The sequence below is a fragment of the Ursus arctos genome, unplaced genomic scaffold, assembly GCF_023065955.2.
Source record: "Ursus arctos isolate Adak ecotype North America unplaced genomic scaffold, UrsArc2.0 scaffold_29, whole genome shotgun sequence".
In the NCBI taxonomy this organism is placed as follows: Eukaryota; Metazoa; Chordata; class Mammalia; order Carnivora; family Ursidae; genus Ursus; species Ursus arctos.
In genome coordinates, this window is record NW_026622974.1 from 31,855,570 (window position 1) to 31,879,842 (window position 24,273).

At 34.0% G+C, this 24,273-nt stretch overlaps 1 protein-coding gene across 3 annotated transcripts in view; it reads right to left on the bottom strand.

Annotated features, from left to right (window-relative positions):
* PHIP (pleckstrin homology domain interacting protein) overlaps positions 1 to 24,273 on the bottom strand; it is a 132,982-nt gene that overhangs the window by 101,722 nt on the left and 6,987 nt on the right. For all 3 annotated transcript variants that reach the window (XM_026507034.4, XM_048219580.2, XM_026507033.4), the window contains exons 5-6: positions 15,801 to 15,951; positions 15,615 to 15,713 (exon numbers count right to left, since the gene is read on the bottom strand). In XM_026507034.4, the coding sequence (XP_026362819.1) occupies positions 15,615 to 15,713; positions 15,801 to 15,951 (250 nt within the window). The remainder of the gene's footprint in view (positions 1 to 15,614; positions 15,714 to 15,800; positions 15,952 to 24,273) is intronic.

A 24,273-nucleotide genomic window follows, 5' to 3' on the forward strand; every position in this document is an offset into this window, starting at 1 on the left:
ATAGAGTTAGAGAAGAAAATATAAGTATGGTTCAAACGCTGAAGTTAACCTGAGGAGGCTGAAATTTGTAGGCCCAAACAGATCAAATAGGTAGAGAATTTTTACAAAGGTAGAGAGAAGGAGGTTCTAGGACTCCGATTAAATGAATCACACTTTCTTTTACTATACCATTTGCAGAATGTCTATCTCCCTTACCAGAGCTTAAATACCCTAAAGAAAAAAATTCTTATTCATCTTTCCCACAACTGAGTGTAGAACCTTTTAAATAACAAAGTATATAAATGAATCTTAGTTAATAAGATACACAAGATGGTTCAATTTAATCTATAGTTTTATGGCAGGAAGGCAAATGGCAATTATTCACTTTCTAAAGAAACTGTTAATAGACTAATTGGATTTTTGAGTAAAAAAGGAAATGTCTCTTGGATTATAGAAACTCCTTAAATTTTATTAAACTAGAACATCAATTTTTAAAATGAGCATGGTTAAACAGATCTAAGGGGTCACAAAGGAATAAGTTCCTTATGTGACATTATTATAGTTTTAACCTTAAATCAAGGAGCACATAGGACTTGGTTTGAAAGTACATTTATTTTCCTAAGTATGGTGATGAGAAATATTCTTAAATCAAGTCTGCCAAAGCAAATTTCTACCCTCCTTCACTTGGCAAATTCTTTCTTACTCTCTAAGGCCAGTTAAAATGTCACCTCTGCTAGTAGAACTGTAGTGAATTTCAAAAGCAACCTAACTGGTTGCCTTATAACATCACTCCTGTACTCAAAACTACAACGATTTTCATTTCATTAAGAATAAATACCAAATTCCTTACCCATCAAGCCTACCAAGGCCATGCATAATCTTGTCTCTCATCACCTCTCTGACTTGCTACTTGAGACCCTCTACTCAGTCTGTTCCAGCTACTCTAATCTCCCCCCATTCTCCCAACACAGGAGGAACGCTCCTAATGTCAGGTCTCTGCACTGGCTGTTCCCTTTGGCTAGAATACTCTCTCTACATATAGCTAATTCCTTGACTTTGACATTCTCCAAGTCTTTCCTCAGATTTCTGTCACTTCTCAATGAAGTCTAACCTGATTAGTTCATTGAAAACTGCAACTTACTCCTTACCACCATCTATAACTCCTGGTCCCCCTTTATTTAACTCTATATTTGTTCTTTTTCCATCACTTATCAACTGATGCTAGACATTTATTGGCTCATATGTTCACTGTTTATTTCCTGCCCACCCCCTCCAACTTACATAATAAGCTCCATATGTACCAGATTTTCTCTTTTTTTGTCCTTATATTACCTTAAAGCTGACAATGATGACTGGCACTCAGTAGGTGATCAGTGCGTATTTGGTGAATTTAACAAATAAATTACACATATAATAAAACAATTAGGTTTAAGGAATAAAACAAAAATGGAGGATGTATCGAACAGATTACATATCCAGAACCCCCCTAAATAGTTCTGCTATTTCAATATTTCAACTGCTCTGCTAAATAGATTTAATCTGAAGGAAAAGAGAAAAATATTTTACTCAATTTCCTAGTAAATAGAACAGTAAATAAAATAAACATTCCAGAAATCACTGTTATCCATTTGAAATATATCAGTCTCTTTAAAATTTGAAGAGGGGTGCCTGGGTGCCTCAGTTAAGTGACTGACTCCTGATTTTGGCTCAGGTCATGATCTCCAGGTTGAGGAGCAAACCAGTGCTCAGCATGGAGTGTGCTTGTCCCTCTCCCTCTGCTCCTCCCCCTCTTGCGTGCATGCACGTGCATTCTCTCAAATAAAATCTTAAAAAAAAAAAAAAAGGTGAAAATAAATAAAGGGTCACAATTTCTTAATGTTAGATATAACTACATACATATCTAACCAGTGGATTCATATCCATTACTCCTCTAGGTATAAGGACGATAAATCAAATCCCCCAACTCACTTTTCCCCAGTTTATACTTATTTTTCAAGAATTGATTTTTTTCTAATCATAACACTAATGTGTACTCAGTGTAGAAAATAACATAAATGAAAGAAGAAAAATCTGTAATTCTATCAGTCACTTTTAAAACTTTACAAAGATTTCCCTCATAAACAGCATTTTAATAGCTATGCTGTATTCCTTAATGAAATAAGAGTTAGCCTCTAAGTTTGACAGACCTGTGTTCAAACCTGATACTGTGGGGACTTTAAGCAAGTTTCTTTCTCTCAACTTTAATTTCTCTAGTTATAGTTCTTTTTTTAAGATTTATTTACTAGAGAGAGAGCCTGCGAGCAGAGAGCCCATGCCGGGAGGGGCAGAGAGAGAGGCAGACTCCCCGCTGAGCAGGGAGCCCGATGTGGGACTCAATCCCAGGATCCTGAGACCATGACCTGAGCTGGAGACCGACACTTAACCGACTGAGCCACCCAGGTGCCCCTAGTTATATTTTTAGAAATATTTTCCGCAATATACTTGACTTTCATATTAATGCAATTCTCTTTGACATCTTACAATTTCATGAATTTCAGTCAATTTTTTCAATTATTTTTTCCTTTTTAAAATAACTTCTTCTACTGATTTAATATGTAAAGAGTCCTCCTAACCAGCCAACTGTACAATAAATATCCGCATACATTTTCTTTTACTTCTCTGTGGTTAAAGTTCTCACCTCCTTAGTTTATCTGGAGTTTTAGTATATATTGGGGTGAATCTCTAAAGATATTTTTTCTCCCCCAAGTAACCATTTATTCCAAACTTTTCATTTACTAATTCTTCTCTATCCCATTAAATTGTGATTAAATTACCTAACATTTTTTTCTGTGCTAGATCACTGACCTCATGTCTATCTAAATGCCAGTGCCAAAATTTTAATTTTGTAACTAATGATGTTTTAATATTTATCTGGCTATTCTTCATCATTATGCATCCATTTTTAAATGTCTTAGTCTTGATTATTATCTAATTTGAAGATCACTGAGAAGTTAAAAAAATAGATTTGTTGACAATGTAAGATTAATTTCATTCACTCATAAATACCCAACATCTTTCTATCTAGGAACATGATGCTTTCTTCCTATAGCTTGGACCAAGTTTTCAATACAGATGATCTTAGAAAAAAATAAGTATAACCAAAGTTACCTTAGTTTTCCTCACTATACAAATCTGAACCATCTGAACCAACTTCACGGGAAATCCGTATACAAATCTGTACTACTTAAACCAAGTTTTATAAGGAAAAAATGGGTAGCTGCCAGGAAAGAGCATCTGCAATAACCTCAGTAGGTATAATTTTGAGGACACTGGAAAAAATGCATGACAAAATCTCTTACAAACAAAAAAAGCCTGAAGCAGAAATATTATCACTTCCCTCCAAAATGTTTAGAATTTTTTCTCCTTCTGCTAAGTACTTCGTAAAATGGACAAGAATATGTGGTGCAATCGCAATGAATTATCCAAGATCAAAATTAACTATTGCTAAAAAAGATGAGTTGGAAAAAAAATTCAAATTACTATGAATTAACAAAAATGCAGAGGTTATTTATTTATTTATTTTTAAACAAAGAACAGTAAAACTTGCTATACAATGTCTACTCCAGTGAAGGAAAGCTGTCTTCCCTTAATACTCTAACCTGGAAGGCCTCAGAACTAGTGCTTGCAACTTCTGCCAGCTCATGAAAGTAGAGCCCTGCTAATGAAAGCAAGGAGAAGCATGTGGCTACAGATTCTAAAACCCAAAGAATACATTTTGACAACAGAAAAAGTAGATGAAGAAGCAAAGACAATGTAACTCAGCAGGTGTCTCAGTATAACTTGGGCTCTTTTCTTATACAGAAAAAGGGGTACTCAGATAAAAAACATCAGAATATTTATTAAGATTATTTTAACTGATTTTTGTTAAATTCATTTTATCCTATATTATGATTAATTCTATTCTGTAATTCTGTTAACAAAAACACACTTGAAAAGCTCCCAGAGTTTCTGTCAATAAAATGCAGAAGTAGTTATAATTCATAATTAATAACCACATAAACAATTCCTAAATTAAAGTAGAAAAGAGTGAATTCTGGATAATCAGTACCTAGATTTCATTTTAATTTCCATGATCTGTGTTAATAAAGGCTTTCTAAATGTAAAATTAGTAACTCAAACTATAAAACAAGAGTTTGGAAACCTATAAAACTAAACTTGAGTAAACTACAAAACTGGTAATAAACATGTAAGCAAGACCACATGAAAACAAATTCCGAACTGCTTTATTGCTAGACGATAATTAGTTTTCCCAACAAAATAATGCTACATTCACGACCAGGCACTCAGAGGACAATTTCTACAGAAATGACCTTCCAAGTTCATTGCAAGCCCAAAAAGTTGCCAACATGTGGTATTGGTGATTTCAAATTTTCCATTAGATAAATGTAAGGTATTTGATAAGGCATAAAATTATATAAAATTTTATTCATTTTAAAGAACCACAAAAATGTTCTAATGAAAAGAAAGTATGACTATGGGGTCACAAAAAATAGCCATATACATCTCTAAAAGAGAAGTTATGCTAAAGCCAGGAATCAAATACCTTGAAAAAATACCTATGAAGAGGAAAAAGACACCAAGGCTTATAACTAGAGAGGGTTTTACTAGAAGGACTTCAAGAATCTAATGACTGAAAAAATCTTACCTGCTTCAAATAACAATGTAGGTAAATGTCAAAATACAACACAATACTTAATTCGGTGAGAAAAATGACTACTGAACACTATTATGATGTGTAGCAGGTTTGGAAAATAATTTTGAGTCCTTCAGTATGCGTCAGGACTTTACATATGTTCTCATTTAATTTCACCCATCTTTTAAGGTAGGTACTACTGTTATCCCCATAAGGGGATATTCCTACCAGTAAGGAAACTGAAAGACAAAATGTAGCTTTCCCAGAGGTGAAGCTCAAGGGTTGAATTCAGGCAGTCTGATCCCAAAGAGCACACTCTTACTAGATAGACAGATATCAGAAAAAAAGACAGGAAATACGCTGAAGTATTAATAGCAGATAACCAGAGAGACTGACTGATTTTTGAGCTGTTCTCTGTTTTCTCTATTGAGCATTTATTCATTCTGCTTAATTTCTTAATTAAATGAAGTATAGCTCAGTCTACCTGAAGGAATTCAAAAGAGCAATACGAAAAATCTAAACTGTCTAAAGAGATTAACTGAAAGTCAAAGACTGAGAAAAACAGGCCCAGGGATAAAGATGCGAGGAATTTAAATTTATTTAATCATAAAAAAAAAAACCTTCAAGACTAAGTATATTGAAGTGTCAGAATTGTATACTATAAAACAGACAATAACCATTGCCAATTTGACAATGGACTGAATGATAAGCTACAAAGAATTCACATCTGGTTTGATTCAAAACCCATAAAATAATACAAAACGCCATCAATTTTTTTAAAGTTTTGCTTCTAAAATCTAGCCCATTAAATTTTTAAAATAAAAGAGAAATATATCACAGATTGTGTAGGTTCAATTTTATTTGGGAAGGCATCGCATAAGAAGGAATTTTTAACATTGAACTCACTATAGAGCCACAATTGAAAAGCTTGCTGCAATAATTCTCCTGAGGTTACAAACATAGACATGAGTAGGAATTAACAACCAAATATTCATAATTTGAGGGACAGAGATACTATGGGAAATAATTCAACACAGACCAGTTTACTTCTACACTATCATCTGGTCTGTATGTCATCTTGCACCAATAACTAGAAAACAACCTAACACAAGAGCAAGACAAATCACCATTACTATAATGAACAAAATTCCCAACTTTAAAGTAGCAGGGGGGTTGCAACATTAGAAGGATAATCCGGTGAACAGGTTTTGTCCACAAAAAAAGAGGGAAGGAAAGAGAGAACAGAAAAGGGAAATAATCACCTGGGCAACACAGCACCCATGAGAGCCTCTCTCTTTATTTTACCATTGTAACTAAAATAATTAGAACGCACAGTAGCTACCCTCCAAATCTCTACATAGTCAATCTGGTGCTTAGTTGTACCTCCTATATGAAAGACATTATGTTTTTAAGATTTAGCAGATACCACAAAGATAAGATCTAAAAAGGAAAACTCAAATACTGAAATGAAATACAGAAAGTAAAGAGATGATTCCAAGAGTTAAAGCAAAAAAATCTCATGAACCAAGTATGTAACAAGCACAAACAAAACAAACCCCAAAACACAGACATTACAATTACTAGGACTGTAATTTACTAGAATTGTAAAATTACTTGATTTGTATTATTCTTCCTCTTTTCTTTCTTGGAAACTAGTCTGATACCACTTCAGTCAGAAAATAATACTATGGTACAATATTATCAGTTTTAAATATTTTAAAAATGTTTTTATAGTAATTAAAAAAAAAGGGTCATTCTTTAACAATTACGTAGTTGTATGCCAAACACTTTAATCATTCAATTTTAAATTAACAAACATTAATACAGCACCTGCATGGGCCAGGTATGAACTAAGGGATGTAACAAAGAAAAAAAAAAAAGACACAGTACTTACCCTCATGGAGACTGCAGTCTAGCAGGGAAGACAGACATAAACAAGGACTTACAATAAGAAGTGTCAGCAAAAAAAGGGTTCAGAAAAATCTTGAAATATATAGCAGAGAGTCCTAAATATATGGCAGGGGAAGGAGGGATTGGATCAGGCTTTTCTGAAAAACGCACATTTAAAGTAAGACCTGAAAAATGGGAACAGCCAAAGAATGTTGGTGGGAAGGGAGCATATTCTAGATTGAGGAAAGAGCATGTGCAACAGTCTGAGGCTGGAAAGAACACAGTACTCAAGCTACATAAGGAAGCCAGGTATGGCTAGCACACAGAGCACGGAGGGGCCAGCGCAGAGGGAAGAGATGGGAAGGTAGGCGGTGGACTGCAGAGTGCTTTCTAAGCTACAGCCAGGCATTTTGGACTATTTCCCCAAAACAGTAAGTTGAAGGTTTTTAAGGAGAAAGAACTGGGAATAGTGTAAGATTTGCTTTGGGATAAACCACTGCAGTTTATCTCTTTACTACAATGAGAACAGCTCAGAAGGGATATGACTAAAAGCAAAACTGATTTTGCAAAAGAAATCAAAGGTTTCAAAAAAAAAATTTCATTTTTGAAAAAAATTCAAATCACTTTGCCAACAAGATTCTTAAGACTTTCTCAAGGAACTGAATGATTTTCTCTCAAATTATTTATCTGGTAAGAGATAAACTTTAAAGAATATACCATGTTTTATTCTTTATAAAGTTCACAACTCTGAAGCATACTTCCAAGGCTCTTATATCTAAATCAATAAATAGACACAGGTGGTACAAGACTAACGCATTAAGAATTTCACAGAGATAGCAAAAAGGTGCTAAATAAATGTGACATAAAGTTAAATGGATAAGATCAGAAAAAAATAACCAGGGATAACTGAGTTGGTCACTACCTCTTAAGGTTTAGTTTCTTCAATAAAGTGGGGGTGTGTTGCAGTGTTGCTATGAAAAGCAAACAAGACAAAAAGTTTTGTAAACTCAAAGGTATTATATATATATACTAACGTTTATATTGACTGTCCTTAAACAATCAAATCTTCATGTTATAAAAGTAAATCTTACTGAACACAGGTTTTCTTTCATTTTTTTTAAAGACTTTTGTGGGAGATCATTTTTTCCCATCTTCCTTAAGGAGTGGAACAAATTGCTACTCTGTTTATATAAGTATCTACTCAGCCTGATCATGGACTTCCCAGTTTCAAGACAGCTAGGAAGACGTTCAATCCTTAACTTCAAAGGTTCCCTGAAGAAATTCAAAATAAAAAGTCAGAGACTTTATGAAGAAAATAAGATAATTTCCTTCGCCTATATAGATATGAAATTCAACATCAAACCCAATTAGCAATCTGGGAAAATAGGGGACACAAACTAAAAGGGGTAATGAATGGCTCGTGCTTCCTAATTACTACTGCAACTGCTTGCCAGACACATCACAACAGGAGAGCAGGGGGCACAGCTGATACTTCTCATCACAACTATGACCTTAAGAAGAAACTTCCTCTCATTATTTACAAAAGAAAATAAAATACAGCTACAAGAGCAACAATTTGAACTCACCTAAGTAAACTGTCATTCTTCAAAGTGTTTCCCTTTTTTTGGTCAATCACAAATTCGAAAAGAAATTTAAGCAAAAGAAAAAATATAAATAATAATGTCTGTTTTATATATTTGGTACTTTGGCATAATGAACATTAGCTTTATTTCCCTTAAAACAAAAAAAAAATGTAATACATTTTAGGAGTCTCTCATAGCTACCTATTCTTAGAAGGCAAAAAAAAGAAATAGGGAGGCTGGGGGAAGGATAGTAGTAAGCAGAAGAGAATTAAAAAAACAAAAGCCTCTGCTAAATGGAAATATATCATTCTGAACTTTTCTTGTCCCACCCCAATCATTAATTACATCAATTACCTACTGCCTCTCCATTTATATTTACTAATGCTGAGGAACTGGGTCCATAAAGAGCAATCAAATATAATCCATCGACAGATAAATGGATAAAGAAGTTGTGGTTTGTGTGTACACACACACACACACACACACACACACACACACACACATCATGGAATATTATGCAGCCATCAAAAAATGAAATCTTGCCATTTGCTATGCCATATATGGGACTAGAGGGTATTATGCTAAGCGAAATAAGTCAATCAGAGAAAGACAATTATCATATGATCTCACTCATATGTGGAATTTAAGAAACAAGGCAGAGGATCATAGCGGAAGAGAGGAAAATATGAAACAAGATGAAACCAGAGAGGGAGACAAACCATAAGAAACTTTTAATCTCACGAAACAAACTGAGGGTTGCTGGAGGGTTGGGGGTGGGGGGATGGGGTAGCTAAGAGGTGGGCATTGGGGAGGGTATGTGTTGTGGTGAGCGCTATGTGTTGTGTAAGACTGATGAATCACAGACCTGTACCCCTGAAACAAATAATACATTATATGTCAATAATTTAAAAAAAAAATAAAAGAAATATAATCTCTATCCTCCAGGCCCTAACAGTATCATAGAAAAAAACCAAAGATAAATAAAGATCGTTCAGGGGACAGATTAAAATATAGACGCCAAGACCAAAAAATAAAAACCTCAAAATATAGCTAAGTCAGAAACGATTAAACAACACAAATTATAAAACTATTAAGACTAGAAACATAGAAGTAAATTGTAGAAGATGAGTTCTGAAAGAAAAAAATGGTTACTGAGAAAGTAATAGGTCAAAATGAATGAATTTAAATAAGTGATGAACAACTGCCTAAAGTATGGATTGAGCGAGGGCAAAAAAGGCACAAGACTTAACAGAATATTAGGCAAAGGATAAATGAACAGAAATCACAGATTATTATAATCTTATAATTTACTGAATTATGTGTAAACATTAAGTTATATATGTTAAATCTTATACATTTATAATAATTACAATATTTCTAATACTTATGTAAGAAATACAGTCATATGAGGAAAAAATTAGCTCCGTAACTTCCAGATCTCACTCCAGTGCCAAATATGTTAAGAAATTACCAACTGCAGAATAAGTCAAATATTGGAACGTGGCAAAACATAGCAGTGAAAATAAAAAGAGGTAAGAACCTCCTTTTCAAAAAAGTACTCAAGATGTGTTAGCAAAATAATTCATTAAATGAGAATCACAGGAAAGGCAGAAAGTAAAATTTATTGCAATCTACTTTTGTGCCTCACTTTACTATCTTATTTAAGTGTCCAAATTACCAAATATGGTAGGTATTATCTCGATTTTACAAATGAGGAAGCTGAGAGGCTAAAAAATTTAAAAATTTGCCTAAGGCCACACATCTAGACTAAAGCAGACTCAAGATTTATAATCTAATTTTAAATGAATCTTTGCTGCCTTTGTTCAAACTAGTTTTCTCAGAGGAAACTATAAATGTAGACGAAATCTAAGACTTCTTTTCATGCATAAGCTTATTAGTGTTAACTGGATGCTTGTGTAGTAAGGCTATTTTTCAAGGCAAAGCTGTTTCCTTAACACTCACACATTTTTAAGAAACAGGTTCCCTAGTACTCCTTATCGCCCCCCACCAAAACTGCAACCTTGCCACAGAAACAAGTAAAATGACAGAAGAAACAAGTAAAACAAAGATATGAACTACACAGGCACAACAACAAACAAGATGAGATATGGAAAACCTAGAGATAAAAAGTTTATGATGTTAATATGGTAAATATAAGAAAAATACAAATAGGCAATTAGCAAAGATTGCTTTAATTTAATATATTATAACCTTTTCCACAAGATAAACATGCATTAAACTCATCTCCAAATTTATCTTTAAAAACAACTTTTTTACACAGTGAGAGAGAGAGAGAGTATACAAGCAGGAGCAGCAGCAGGGAGAGGGAGAAGCAGGCTCCCGCTGAGCAGAGAGCCAATGTGCGGCTCGATCCCAGGACGCTGGGATTATGACCTGAGCCGAAGGCAGACACTTAACCAACTGAGCCACCCCAGGTGCCCCTAAAAACAGCTTTAATGTACCTAAGTCTCTTCACCCATGTCATTTACTACTGAAGTAGGGTTGTTTATCATAGGCAAATACGGAGTAAATTATATCTGAAAAAAAGGCATAATGTGGGTAAGGAGGTTGGAGAAAGGATAATACCTGAGATTATTAATTTTTTTGAAAGTAAATATGCCTAGTTCTCTTCCACAGAAAATCTGTTAGAATCTGGTGATAACAGATTGGTGGGATCTTTCTCCCCCCCTCCCCCCCATAAAAAGAGGTTCTAGAGGACTGGAAAGCATTTGACCATTTTCGTTCTCCTGCCCTGAGAATGAATTCCAATGCAATTTTCACAGTTTACATCAAGGACTAGGAGATACAAAACAGTCAGGATTTATAAGCAGACAACAAAATAAAACAGGATAAGAATGCACTGAGATAAGCTCAAGGCTTGGTTCTTAAATTATACAGGTACAAGTTTTAACATCCTGAGTGTAATGAACTGACAACCCAATTCATGAATAAACCTTAATTTCTTAAAAACCAGTTTCAGCGGCAGCGGGGGGTGGGGGTGGTGACGCGTGGGTGGCTCAGTCAGTTGAATGTCTGCCTTTGGCTCAAGTCATGATCTCAGGGTCCTGGGATCAAGCCCCTTAGCAGAGAGTTTGCTTCTTCCTCTCCCTCTGCCCTTCCCCCAGCTAGTGTGTGTGCTCTCTCTCTCTCTCCAATAAACTAATAAACTCTTTACACACACACACACACACACACACACACACACACACACACACACACACAGAGTTTCTGGGGTTTTGCCTTAATTTAAAGCCACCCTTGGACCAAGTCTCTCTCTTTTTCCAACCACCTATTCCATTTTTTACTCCCTACGGATTTCTAAACTTTTCTTGTCCCACTCCAGTTCATCAATTACCAACTGCCTCTTCATTTAATATTTACTAATGCTGAGGAGTTGGGTCTATGGAGAGCAATGAAACATAATCTCTATCCTCCAGACCCTAACAGTGATAAGGAAAAAAAAATAGTAGAAAAGGAAAAGTAAATAAATAGACACAACTATGGGACAAAAGCTGTAAGAGAGTAAGTATAAGCAGACATTGAAATCTTAAAAATTCTGTTTTAAAGAACAGACGAAAAAGAGACATGGCGGAAAGAAATAGAACATGTACAGAGACAAACAGATAAAAGAGTTTAGCTGACTGTTAAAAACTGCCAAAGAGTAGTACAAAACTAGAGCACAGGTACAGGTGAGGAAAAGGTGGGAAAGACGGGAAAAGGTCAATTTTGTGAGCCACATTACACAGTTAAGACTATTTAAAGTCAGTGAGAGAAAGGAGGCATGACATGATCACATAGGCATTTTAGAACTTTCAGAGTTCTCAACTGGAGGATATTTTGCCCCAGGGACATTTGGGAATGTCTGGAGACATTTTTTGGTTGTCACAATTACGGGGGCAGGAGGTGAAGAGTGTTACTAACATTTACTGGGTACAGGCAAGAATGCTGATAAAACACCCTACAATGCACAGGACAGTAACCCACAACAAGGAATTATCTGGCCCAAAATGTAAATAGTGCTGAAGTTATAACACCCTGATTTAGAGCTAAATCCTAGGGTACAGGAATAGAGGAACAGAGACAAGGGATTAGGTAGTCTATAAATTCCAGGAGAGCAGAGGTCATGTTCTTGTTTATCCTGCAACTCCAGATCTTAGCCCAGTTCCAGATACAATGCAGAGAGATTCTATATTTACTTAGTAAGTGAATGAATGATGTTAGCACTCCAGGCAAGAAATACCAAGGCCTAAAATGTGGCTGTTGCAGTGGTAATGAAAAATAGATTCAAGAAACTAGAATAGAATACATATGCCTTATTTACTAAATGAATGTAAGAAATGAATTAAGAAGTCTAACTTCCAGGCTTGGAATAACAAGTTTCAGAGGGTCAGAAGTTCTATTTTACACATTTTAAAGTTTCAGACAAATGTGAGATACTCAAATTGAGAAGTACAACAGTTTGCATATAGTCTAAGAAAGGAAAATCTAATTTATCACCCCACTCATCTTAAATGATCCTCTGAGTTTAGAACAGGAAGTTCAACTTAAAAAATAAATAAACCCTAAAAGCAGTACAGTAATCTGAATTGGATCCCGGAACAAAAAAAAGGTAATTAGTGGGAAAATTTGGTGAGATACAAAAAAGGTCTGGTGTTTAGTTAATAATAATGTGCCAATGTGGGTTCTGTAGTTTTGAGAAATGTACCAGATAACATAAGATTATAACAATAGGAAAAACTGCATAAAGGGTATAAAGGAACTGTGAATTGTCTGTGCAGCTTTCAGTAAATAATCTATTCCAAAATTAAAAGTTTATTTTAAAAAAACCTGACCTCAAATGTGTCAAAATTTAAATATCTGAATCTATAATATAAACATTTAAATCTGTAGTTTACGAAAAGCTAAAATGTTAAGGTTTTTTTTTTTCTTTCTTACATCCATTGATAGTTGGTAGTACTACAGAGACCAAGGAAAGAGCAAAGAAAATCTTTAAAGGTAACCAGAGAGAAAATAGCAAAGAGGAATCAACAAAAGATTTTTTTTTTAAATCTTCTAACCCATATTCTGTGGTACTTGAAATGATACAATGTATCACCGTGCAGACAAAAAGCTGATGAATTTTTCCTTCCATTACCACCCTATTCCCAATTTTGTAGCAATGACAAAACATTCAAGACTGTCACCAAGGGGAACTGACAAGACATGACACTAAGCTATGACTATAACACAGTTGTTTTGATTAGTCCAGCTTTTAGTGACTTAAAAAAAAATTATATGCAAATACAAAAAAGCAGGTAAAACTGGCATTCTAATACATTTATTTTTTTTAAATATAAAGAACTAATATTTTCCTGAAAATACAAATGGAAGAAAAAAACTTTTATCTTAAACTCTAAAACTGAAATTAAGTCTTTCAAAAAGGTACAAAAATGACCTACTTGGTAATTAATTCTGTTACCTAAATACACCAGTTGCATTTCTCTGCTGTGACATAAAACTCAAGGTATTTTTGCCATATTCCCTATATCCATGTCAGCGATACTTACCAATCTGACCATTATGATTTAATATCAATTTTTCTGAGTAGCCAAATGCTACTATTGAAAGTTTAGCTTACTGAAAATAAGGCATAGCAAAACAGAGTCAGTCTGGTCTAAGGACGTACTAAATTTGTAACCCCGGTCAAGATACTGAACCTTTCTCAATGCCTCAATTTCCTTCTCTATAAATAAGAATAGCTCCTCTTAAGTTTAAGGTTTTAAAAGAGAAAATAAATGGAAAATGCCTAGCACACAGTAATTACTCAGATAGCAAAAATTAAGAGAGGTTACTTACTGTCAATCATTCTTGTACTTTCGTGGCTACCACATTGTACTGGACAATGTGTTGAAAGAATAATATAACACATTCCCCTTATTATACAGATCTGCAGTTTTTCAAGAGGATGAACTTCTCCCTGTAGGTGAAGCTCCTGTAATATCTTACCTTCCCCTTCTTTAAACTATTCTGCCCCCAGTATAATTTTCTAAGTGCAAACATAAAATATACTTTAGTGTCTCAAATCCTTTCTTATTTTAATAGTAGTTCTTTATATACATTACCTATAGATACTACTATGTAACCAAGACATTCATTTGCTGAAAAAAATATCATCCATGATTGCTTGCCATACAAATACTACATAGGATACCTTTGGAAAGGTCAGAGAAAATAAACCAGAATACATCACAGAGACAAAAAGATGCAAATCATAAAAGAGAAGGTGATAAAGAAGATTAAGTAAGAAAGTCTAACATCTGTTCAACTGGAGTCCCAACGGGGAGACAATGGAGCAAAGATGATAGTTTAAAAGATAATGGCTGAGAATTTTCCAATGCCAGTAAAAGACATTACAGATTCAATAAACCCAATGGATCTCAAACAAGATCAATTAAAAAAAAAACAACCTACCAACACCAAGACATATCACAGACAAACTAAAGAAAACCAGCAAGAGAGATCACTTTCCAAGCAACAGTTAGGAGATTTAAACCCACATCTACCAATAATTATACATATAGGACAAAAAAAATGCCCTTCTACACTATTTTTAAGAGATATAGAAAGTAAAAGGACAAAAAAAAGGTTAAAAGTAAAACAATGAGAAAAGGTATACTATACTAAGCAAAAGGCAAAACTGTAATGTTGATGATCAGTATAATAACTATCCAGAAAAAAGGAGAAATAAGTAGGATCTGGATGGGTGTACGAAGGAGACTAACAATCCTTCTAGACAGGCAAAAGAGTGGGGGTGGGAGAAGAGGCTATGACTAAAATATGAAAGTCTCTGAAAATTAAAAGTTTAGACTGGTGCAAGAGGAAGTATGACACCATTAAAATAACCTCTTTTTACCTGAGCAGAAGAACAACGTAGCAAAGGTAGAATTAAATAAGATTACTATTACAGTGTTGGAAGTGTGACCTGGAAGGGAAACAGTGAGAAGACACTGAAAGCAAGATTAGTTTAGAAGATGGTACAGTAATCCAGGTAAGACAAGGGCCTGGTAGTAGGAGAGATAAAGGAATGAATCTATGAGGCATTTCAAGAGGAAGTCCTATCTGCATCAGTTCTCCTCTGAAATGTTAAAGGCAAAAAAACGCCCTATGCTTTAAAAAAAAAATAACCAAACTATTTTTGTTTATAACTAATCTGTAATACATACAGTCGCCCACAAAAATCAATCTCATATATTTTAGGAGACAATTTTTTGTAAAAGTAATATATCAATGAGCTAGCCTACATTAGGTACAATATGCACGATCCATAATTACACATTACGACTTCTTCACTACTAAGATTACGGACACAGTAAAAAAAAATCTGATAGCTTTTCCTCTTTGAATGCTCATGCACAGAATATGAAATTCTCTTTAAATAACTAAAACATTTTTATTTTCAAAAGCTCTTTACCAAGAGGATATCAACTTGTTAATGAACTCAAACAACTCACCAATGCTGGGTGGGCTACCATAGTTAATTGGTGACTCGGGTGGTCTTCCACAATGCAATGCAGCCAGAGCAGATCCTTTCCACACAACATGCTTGCAGCCTATTAAACACACATATTTTTATGGACCCAAAAGTAGGACACACACAAAAAAAAGAATGTCTAAATCCTATTAGAAATTTTTCATACTTTTATTTGTGCGTAGCAAGGACTGTCTTCCAGCTCCTAATAAAGTCTGTACTCCAGGAACGCTTTGTGGAATTTCTTGTTCAAGAAGAGGTCCTAGCCGATGACATATTTGCAGCAAGTGATCAGGCGCTAAGTGTCTGTAATACTTCACCTATTATATGAAAGACATATAAAATACTTGCTAAATAAGGTGATATAGTTTTTTATAGTAAATAAAATATACTTTAAAAAATACAGTAATTTGTTCTGGCTAGTCGACATTTCATTTTACTTGGTAAAAGTTCATGCTTATTCTGTGCAACCACTTGACTCACAGAATAAAACAGTTGTCCCAACCATCATTTAATTCATTGAGGAGAAAAACTGCTAAAGAATTAATGTAACTAAATATAGCCAAGCTATAAATTAGCAGATTCTAGTCAATGCAAATATTGAAGAAAAAATATATAGCATTATAACCTAAAATGATTATGTTGCTTAACATTTTAATTTTCAAAAACTTCAAAGTCATCCAACTATAAAATATAATGAATATTTTGGATCTTTCACATTTTAAGAATATCTCCAGAATAATTATGATTAAGAAAAAAACCTTAATGTTCATGTTCTCATCACAAAATTTAAAAACACTTACAGCCTCTATGAAGACTTTTATAATCTATTCACAAAAAACCTTAGCGAGAAAGGCCAAATTCCAACTGTTAATTTAAACAAGTTTAACTGTAAAATCTACCTACTACAAAAAGTTTGGGCACTTTTGGAACAACTTCAAAACACCACTTAATTTATGCTAGCATTTGAAAACAAGATAGAAAATTCTAATATTTTTATTATCCATCCTGAAAGTCTTTCCAAATAATCTAAAGAGAATTAGAGGAAAAAAATATTTTGTTTTATAGTTATCAAGTTATAAAAAATTTCTCAATGTACTACCTAAATATTATAGTTTAACTGTTCTCAAAGTGAGTTTTGGGAACTCCTGGAGGTTCCTGAGGTAAAAATCATGACTAATACTAAAATGTTATTTTGCTTTTTTACTCCTTCATGAGTGTATGGTGGATTTTTCAGGGGGCCACATGACATGTGATATCACAAAAGACTGAATAAGGCAGCAGATATAAGAATTTTTCTTTTTTAGCCAGACATTAAACGTTCCCCAAAATGTAAAACAATGTCACTCTTCATAAATTTGTTTTGGAAAATAACTGCTACAAAAAGTGTTACTTATATTACATGAAATGAGTTTAATAGTATTTAAATAAATAAATTATTTTAAAATTTGTTTTAATTTTTAAAAATACGAACAGATTATAATCCATGCAAACAAACAAAATTCAGTAATTTTTATTAATATAAATGGGTTCTGAGGCAAAGTGTTTGAGAACTGCTACTCAAGTTCACATAGTAATGACAATTTTAGGATGAATTCCTTATAAGATTGATTTGAGGAGGGAAGTGAAGGATTAAATCATTTCATTCCATCTTGCAGTATCTTTTATACTCTACAGATAGAAGAACATAAAAGGTATTTTTAAAAAGTTTGCTAATATTCATCCTTCTAAGTGGAAGCCAATTAAGAGAAATCAATCTTACTTTTTATCATAATATATTCCTGTCATGGAGACAACATGGAGCCATACTGCCACACTAATAATTTAAAATAATGCAGAGCGTGGCATATAGTAGATAGTATTAGTGGAATGAATACTTTAGCAAAGAGGTTCTAATACAAATCATATATATACAATATTATGTGCCTCTGAAAAATCCTGAGATAAATCTATTTGATTTTGTTTAATGTAATTTCCCAAACTTGTTAAGCTATGGATTCCCTTTTCCCCTAATATCATCATCATCTTGACTCAAAACATACTCTTTCAAACACTAGTATGATTAGCTAAGCAAAAAACCATTTAGAATATACCAAAATAGAAATTTTTAAAATTATATTTATACCTTAATCTTCCCTAAAATAATATACTTAAAAATAAAATTTAAAGGAAACGTCTACAATATTTATAGGGTCCCTTCCAGTTCTAAGTTGTATATAATTATTCTAATGTGATTTCTTTACATTGATCTAAATTCCTCTCAAAAATTTTACTTTAACCATAAATTTCATTACTTATTAACTTAAGTTTGATGATTATCCTGTTTTAGAGTCTTTTTGCAGGGGCGCCTGGGTGGCTCAGTAGGTTAAACATCTGCCTTTGGCTCAGGTCATGATCCCAGGGTCCTGGAAAGAAGCCCGCATCGGGCTCCCTGCTGAGCAGAAAGCCTGCTTCTCTCTCTCTCTCCCCCTCTGCTGCTCCCCCTGCTTGTGCTCGCTCACTGTCTGTCAAATAAATAAAATCTTTACCAAAAAAAGGAGCCTTTTTGCAAAAACACATTTCAGCTAGTGAACCTGAAAACCCTTACTGAAGAATCCTTATTGAAAAATTCATAAAATATTATGAATCCACTTTTTCAGACTTAGTCTTTCCTTGGTGATTTAGTATATTTTTCAAACTCGACTTTCACTTTAAAGTTAGAAGAGATACTTTCAGTTCTTAAAATCCTCAGGCTTTCTGGCTTTTGAGACTTTATACAAGCTGATCCCTCTGCTGGAAATCTTTTCTTACCCATCCACCTCCCCATCTCATTCTCCTTCATGTCTCAGTCTATACCTCACTGCCCTCCATGACCTATTACAACACCTCTGCCCCTTCTTTTTGGACACTCTATCTTTGTGTTTCCATAGCACATTATACTCCTTCCCAAAACGTTCTTTTACTAACTCATCAGCACTTTGTAGTACTTTTATCATATTAATTGTTCTTAAATATTTTGATATCTAGAGCTCAGTGGGAATCGATCCTCTAGCCCCACAAAAGCATTCGTACAGGTCTTAAATAGTCTTGCCCTGTTTTGGAGGTTCCTAAGACCCCTGCAGTAACCTAAAATTGCCAATTTACTTATCCATGACCTACATTAGAAGACATGGGATTAGATCTTGTTTACCTGTCTACCTAATACCTAATGTAGTACTTGTAGTTAAGTGTTTATTAGATAAGTGAACACATGACAATATGCAATAACTACTGGCTTCTCCTATTCTATCTAGCCATTAAATGGTAAAGTTCTTAAGGTCCAGGATCCCAGAGTCCAGTTCCACACCCTATTTCTTCTCACTCAATACTTTCTCCTTGAAAAATTATTATAGCAATGATTCCCAAATTTGTTTCTATAGTCTACACTTGCATATCAAACTTCCTTAAGATATCTCTTTTTGGAGTCCCAAAACCCCCTCAACTCAACATATGCAAAAATGAACTCAAGATCCTTAATGTCAACACCCCCTCTCCCAAAACGTTTCCTACCTTGACAAACGACAACACCATCCATCCAGCCTCAAACTAAGAAGTCACATTTTTTACACTGCCTATTCCTCCCTTCCTCCTCATTCTCAACATCCAAGTAGTCACCAAGTTCAAATGATTTTCCCTTCCTATTCTTAAACTCATCTACCTCTATATCTCCATAATGACCCAGTTTCAAATCATCTTTGCAATAAACTCCCGTCTTTCTCACATCCACTCATGCCTCCTACCTCATTCTATTCTATAATCTCTTCTATTCCAAATTTATTCTTTACATTGCAATCATAACGCCCTTTCTAAAACCTTTATCTGGTCAAGTAACCCATACTTAAAGACCCACAAGTAAACCCACACTTCAGAGACTTTCCTTGCTCTTTGGCCATCCAACTCCTTAACATGATCTACAAATCCTGAAAGGCATGTATGGTCCACTCATACTTCTTTGCTCCATATGGCACATTCCCAACCCTATACACTCCAGCCCTCACTTTCCACATTTAGACATACTGGCCTTCCTTCAGGTTCTTTACCTGTACTCTCTCCTGCAGGCTTTTCCCATGTGGCACACTCTTTACATCTCCCCACATTTCCTTGCCCAAACAACTCTTTTATGTGCTTCAGATCTTCCCTCCAAGGTAACCTCCTTTGTTTCCCTTTATTTTACAGTCTAAGTGTATTATCTTGGCTGCATGCTCTTGGTGACTTTTCCTTAACATGTACCAGTTTATGATTATACATTTAAAAGTTTAATAATTTAATGCTTTTCTTCTCAACTTCACCATTAACTAGAAGAGAATAAGAACCACGTCTTTTTTTTGGTCCTAGCTGCATCACATACACACATTCATACACATATACCAACCTACCCACCCACCCATCCACCCAATACACACTTAAAAAAAAAAAATCAATGAAAACTTTCTTCTGCTACCTTTTTAAAACATTATTCTTAATGAATATTAATCCAGGTCACTACGGTCAATAAAATTTAAAGACAAAAATTTTAAGAAATTAAAATGGTTCCAAAAAATCAAAATGGTTCATTTATGGCTACCCATATATGGTTTTAATTTCCAAAGTAGTAAGAACACCATATCTTTAATATTAACTTAAGACTTATAGTTTGAATGGACTTTTACTTTACCTATACTAATAAATAACTAAAAGGAAATGAAAACTAAAAGGGAAATCAGAAGTGATATTGTAATAAAATCCATTATCCAAAACATCTATATTTGGATTCTCAGTAACTGTTTGTACACTATTATTTGGGAAAAACAAAACAACATCCTCGATTCTAATATACTGATTACTTTCCATGACCAGTGCTGCTTTAAATTTCTTAAGATATTCAACACATAAAAAGTATGATCAAATTATAAAGTTAACGGTGATAAATCTTAACAATACACGTATTTGATTGCATTCTAAATGCTAAGCCTTGTGGTAAGTGTAGTAAATTATACATATAAAAGTTCAGCTCATTAACAACCCTAAGAGATTTGAACATTTCCATTAATAAAGAAATTATTGTACAGTAAGGTAAAACAAGGTTCCGAAGATCACACACATTTAGTGGATGATGAAGATAAGAGTCAAATCAAGACAGTCTAACTCCAGCCCTCATATACACCGCCCATAGAACCTATTGCCATATATATATATATATATATATATATGTATTCCAATACTGAAGTAAGCTAAAAAGAGACATTTTGAATAGTTTTCAACACAGACATTAAACTGAGCCAGAAAAAGAAACATTCTAAAGTTCATTTTTACTACTAAGCAAACTATTCCTATAGGTAAAGGATACCCACAGGTAAACAGCTAAGGATAGAAGATAAAACTATAATAATAAGGTGACAACCCTAAGTATTCTCTCCCACAATGGCTAAAGGAAATCAATGTGATGAACCCTACTTTTCTCAGTATCTCTAAGATTAAAATTTTAAACTCTTAAAGTTAGAAGCAAGTATAAACAAATTAAACCAAAGGATTAATACCATAAAATTTATGATTACTGTTCTTAAAAAATAATAATGCATATTTATCAGCTGTGCTCCATTTTTAAAATTTTCATAAACATTTCATCTTCTCTCCCACTTAAGATACAAGAGCCTGTTTTATGGCTGCAAACTCTGATGCCATCCCATGGAGATTCATTCCTACATCAGGGGGTTAGTCAGAGCTTTCCCAAATTTCTCATATTCCCACCCCCACCTCCAATGCCATTTGAGAATCACTTGATATGGTAACAACGGTCTTGGGTTAACTGAATTAGAACCTGAATTAAAGGTATCTCTTTGTAAATATGTTATGATATCTATAGCAGAAGTCAGCAGACATTTTCTATGAAAGGTCAAACAGTAAATATTTTAGGCTTTGAAGACAACTATCTGTTGTACACACACATATATATATATATTTTACCAACTCTTAAAAATGTAGTAACTTTAGCTTTGGGGACTTAAAAAACAGATTTCCTATATGATTTACCTGCAGAATCATAGTTTACCACCCCTGATCTAAATAATTCTTGGTTCTATCAATGTTTCCAGTAGCAGGGATAACAAAATTGTGTGGAAGACGCAACTCTGTTCATGCCTTGTCCATCTTGGCCCAAATCATAAACCTGTATCACTCCTTTCTCAGGTTGACACAAAACATTTCTAAAATTATCAATTACAATTTGAACAACAGGAACCTCTTCTGAAAATGTGAACCATAGGAAGGAAGGAACAAGAAAAGACTGAGCTCTCTGAGTAGTTTACTTTCTTGCATTTTTAGTTAAAACAATCTGCTTCTGCTTGCTATGCTACTTCACATAAACAGTGGTTCTTCCCAGCCAAGAAAATTTTGCCATTGTCAATGGAAATTATCGTTAAAAGGTAAATTTTATCAGTGGGAAGAAAATATAAAAAATCTGGAAGCCACTGCATTCCACCAGACATACTGTCATTAAGAACTCTACTCAATTTTTCAAGAAAAGGTCAGTAGTTTGACTGAGTGATTTCAAGTCAAACAGTCTAGGTTTAAACTTGCTGAGTGCAGGGAAAACATTTACTTTACTACTCAATGTCCTCATCTACAAGACTGAGACTGCTAAGTCACCACCTTGGTGGGTACTCATAGTAGGTGACATAAGAGTTGGCTGTCACTTTAATTATCCTCCATATTACACAATACATGTTGCTCTTTCATGTTGAAAATCTTTCTAGACCTACACAGGGAAAAAACATTTTGGAAATCTTTTTAAGGAACTTTCCAAAATGAGGTTAGAGCAATGTAATTCATTAAACTACTTCACTTACCTGTGTGCTCTAGAAATGCCAGTCCTTCTTTTAGCATATAATTAAGAAGTCCCTAAGAAAATAAGATACACCAAATATCTGGCATTACTATGTCCTGAACACCTGACTGGTTCTAAAAATATCAGTTTTTCACATCTGTTTTCTCAAATTTTTTCAGATCTGAAAGGCTAGTTATTTCTGCTCTCCACTATAGTTCTGAGTTCTAAATAGTCACCTTAATGGAATATAGTACTTATTTTTACAACTATCCTAACATATAACAAAATCACAAATTTAAAAAACCCTATTTGCTATTAGTCATTTCTAAGCCTATTTTTAAGACCAGATCTCAAATTCTCAAAACTTTAAACCTGTAATTATAAATCTGTTATCATTATTACAAAGTATACATTAAATTATACCCATAATCTTTAAAAGCAAGTTTATATTTTCTGACCATTTTTTAAAAACTGTAATAGCTTTCCACATAGAGAAATTACGGAATACTTACTTTGTGCCAAGTATTCTCAAAATTTATCTTCACAAGCAAATAAGGTTAAGTATTTTCCCCATTTCACAGGTAAAGAAAACTGAAGTCCAAAGGTTACAGTTTCTCTGAAGTCATACATTTAGAAAGTAAGAGAAATTAGTATTCAAGTCCAGGTCTCCTGATTCCAGGGTTACTGTTATTTTCATTACAATTTCTTTCTCAAAACTTTAGTCCTTGCCCCGCTGTCACACAGGTCTTATAATTACAAACTTAATAGGACCTACATAACCATTTTTCAACTCAAAAACCTCTAATCTGGGTAACTATTTTCAGAAGGACTCTTACATGCCTACAATTTCTTTGTAACCTGAAGTATAATAAAATTAATATAGAATCTTATTAAGTGTCAAAATTAATGTTGGTGGTCTATTTACTCTTAATTGTCAATAAACATGCTTGAAAGACTGTCATCTATTCACAACTGAGTCAAAATATACAGTGTTCTTTCAGATTTTATTCATCACAACGCAACTGTATTTTGCCAAAAAAAATCCCAAAAGACATAGGGGCACGTGGGCTCAATGAGATATGGGTCTGTCTTCAGCTGGGGTCATGATCCCAGGACCCTACGATGGAGCCTGGCATCGGGCTCCCTGCTTGGCTAAGGACCTGCTTCTCCCTCTGCCCCTCCCCCTGCTCGTGCTCTCTTGCTCAGTCTCTATCTCAAATAAATAAAATCTTTAAAAAAAAAAAACCACTTTATCCAGAATTTAGGTTTCCACAAACCACAAAAGATGCTCTATAAAAATTAATTTAAAACACTACAAAATGACAAAATTTAACTTTTTTTAAAAGCACACTGAAGTTTTGTTTTTAAATCACATATTTTCTAAGCAAAATTTGTGCAATAAAAAATCCTCTTTAAAACATTATTTACTAAAATATAAAATTCAAATATGCATTCTGTTGGCAAAATTATTGTCTATCAATTTAAAGATGGAAAATTCTTAAACTGTTTATTCTTAAAATGCCAATATAAATACTCTTAAGAGAACGACCAGTTTCATTTTTAGTAATGTTTCGGTTTCAAACACTGCACTCGAAATAACTAACACCACACATACAATGTGGCAGCAAAGTTGTTTTAAAAAATGCGTATTTCTCCAAGTTGCTTAGAATTTAGTATTTCCTCACCCCAAATCTAAACCACAACCAAATGACACAAGGTCAATATTTCTTGTTATAACCTCTGCCAACAGGCTATGTGCCTGTTCTCTATCTCTGATAGAGACCAAATGGGTCATGCCGCCATGACCATAGGCCATCTGGAG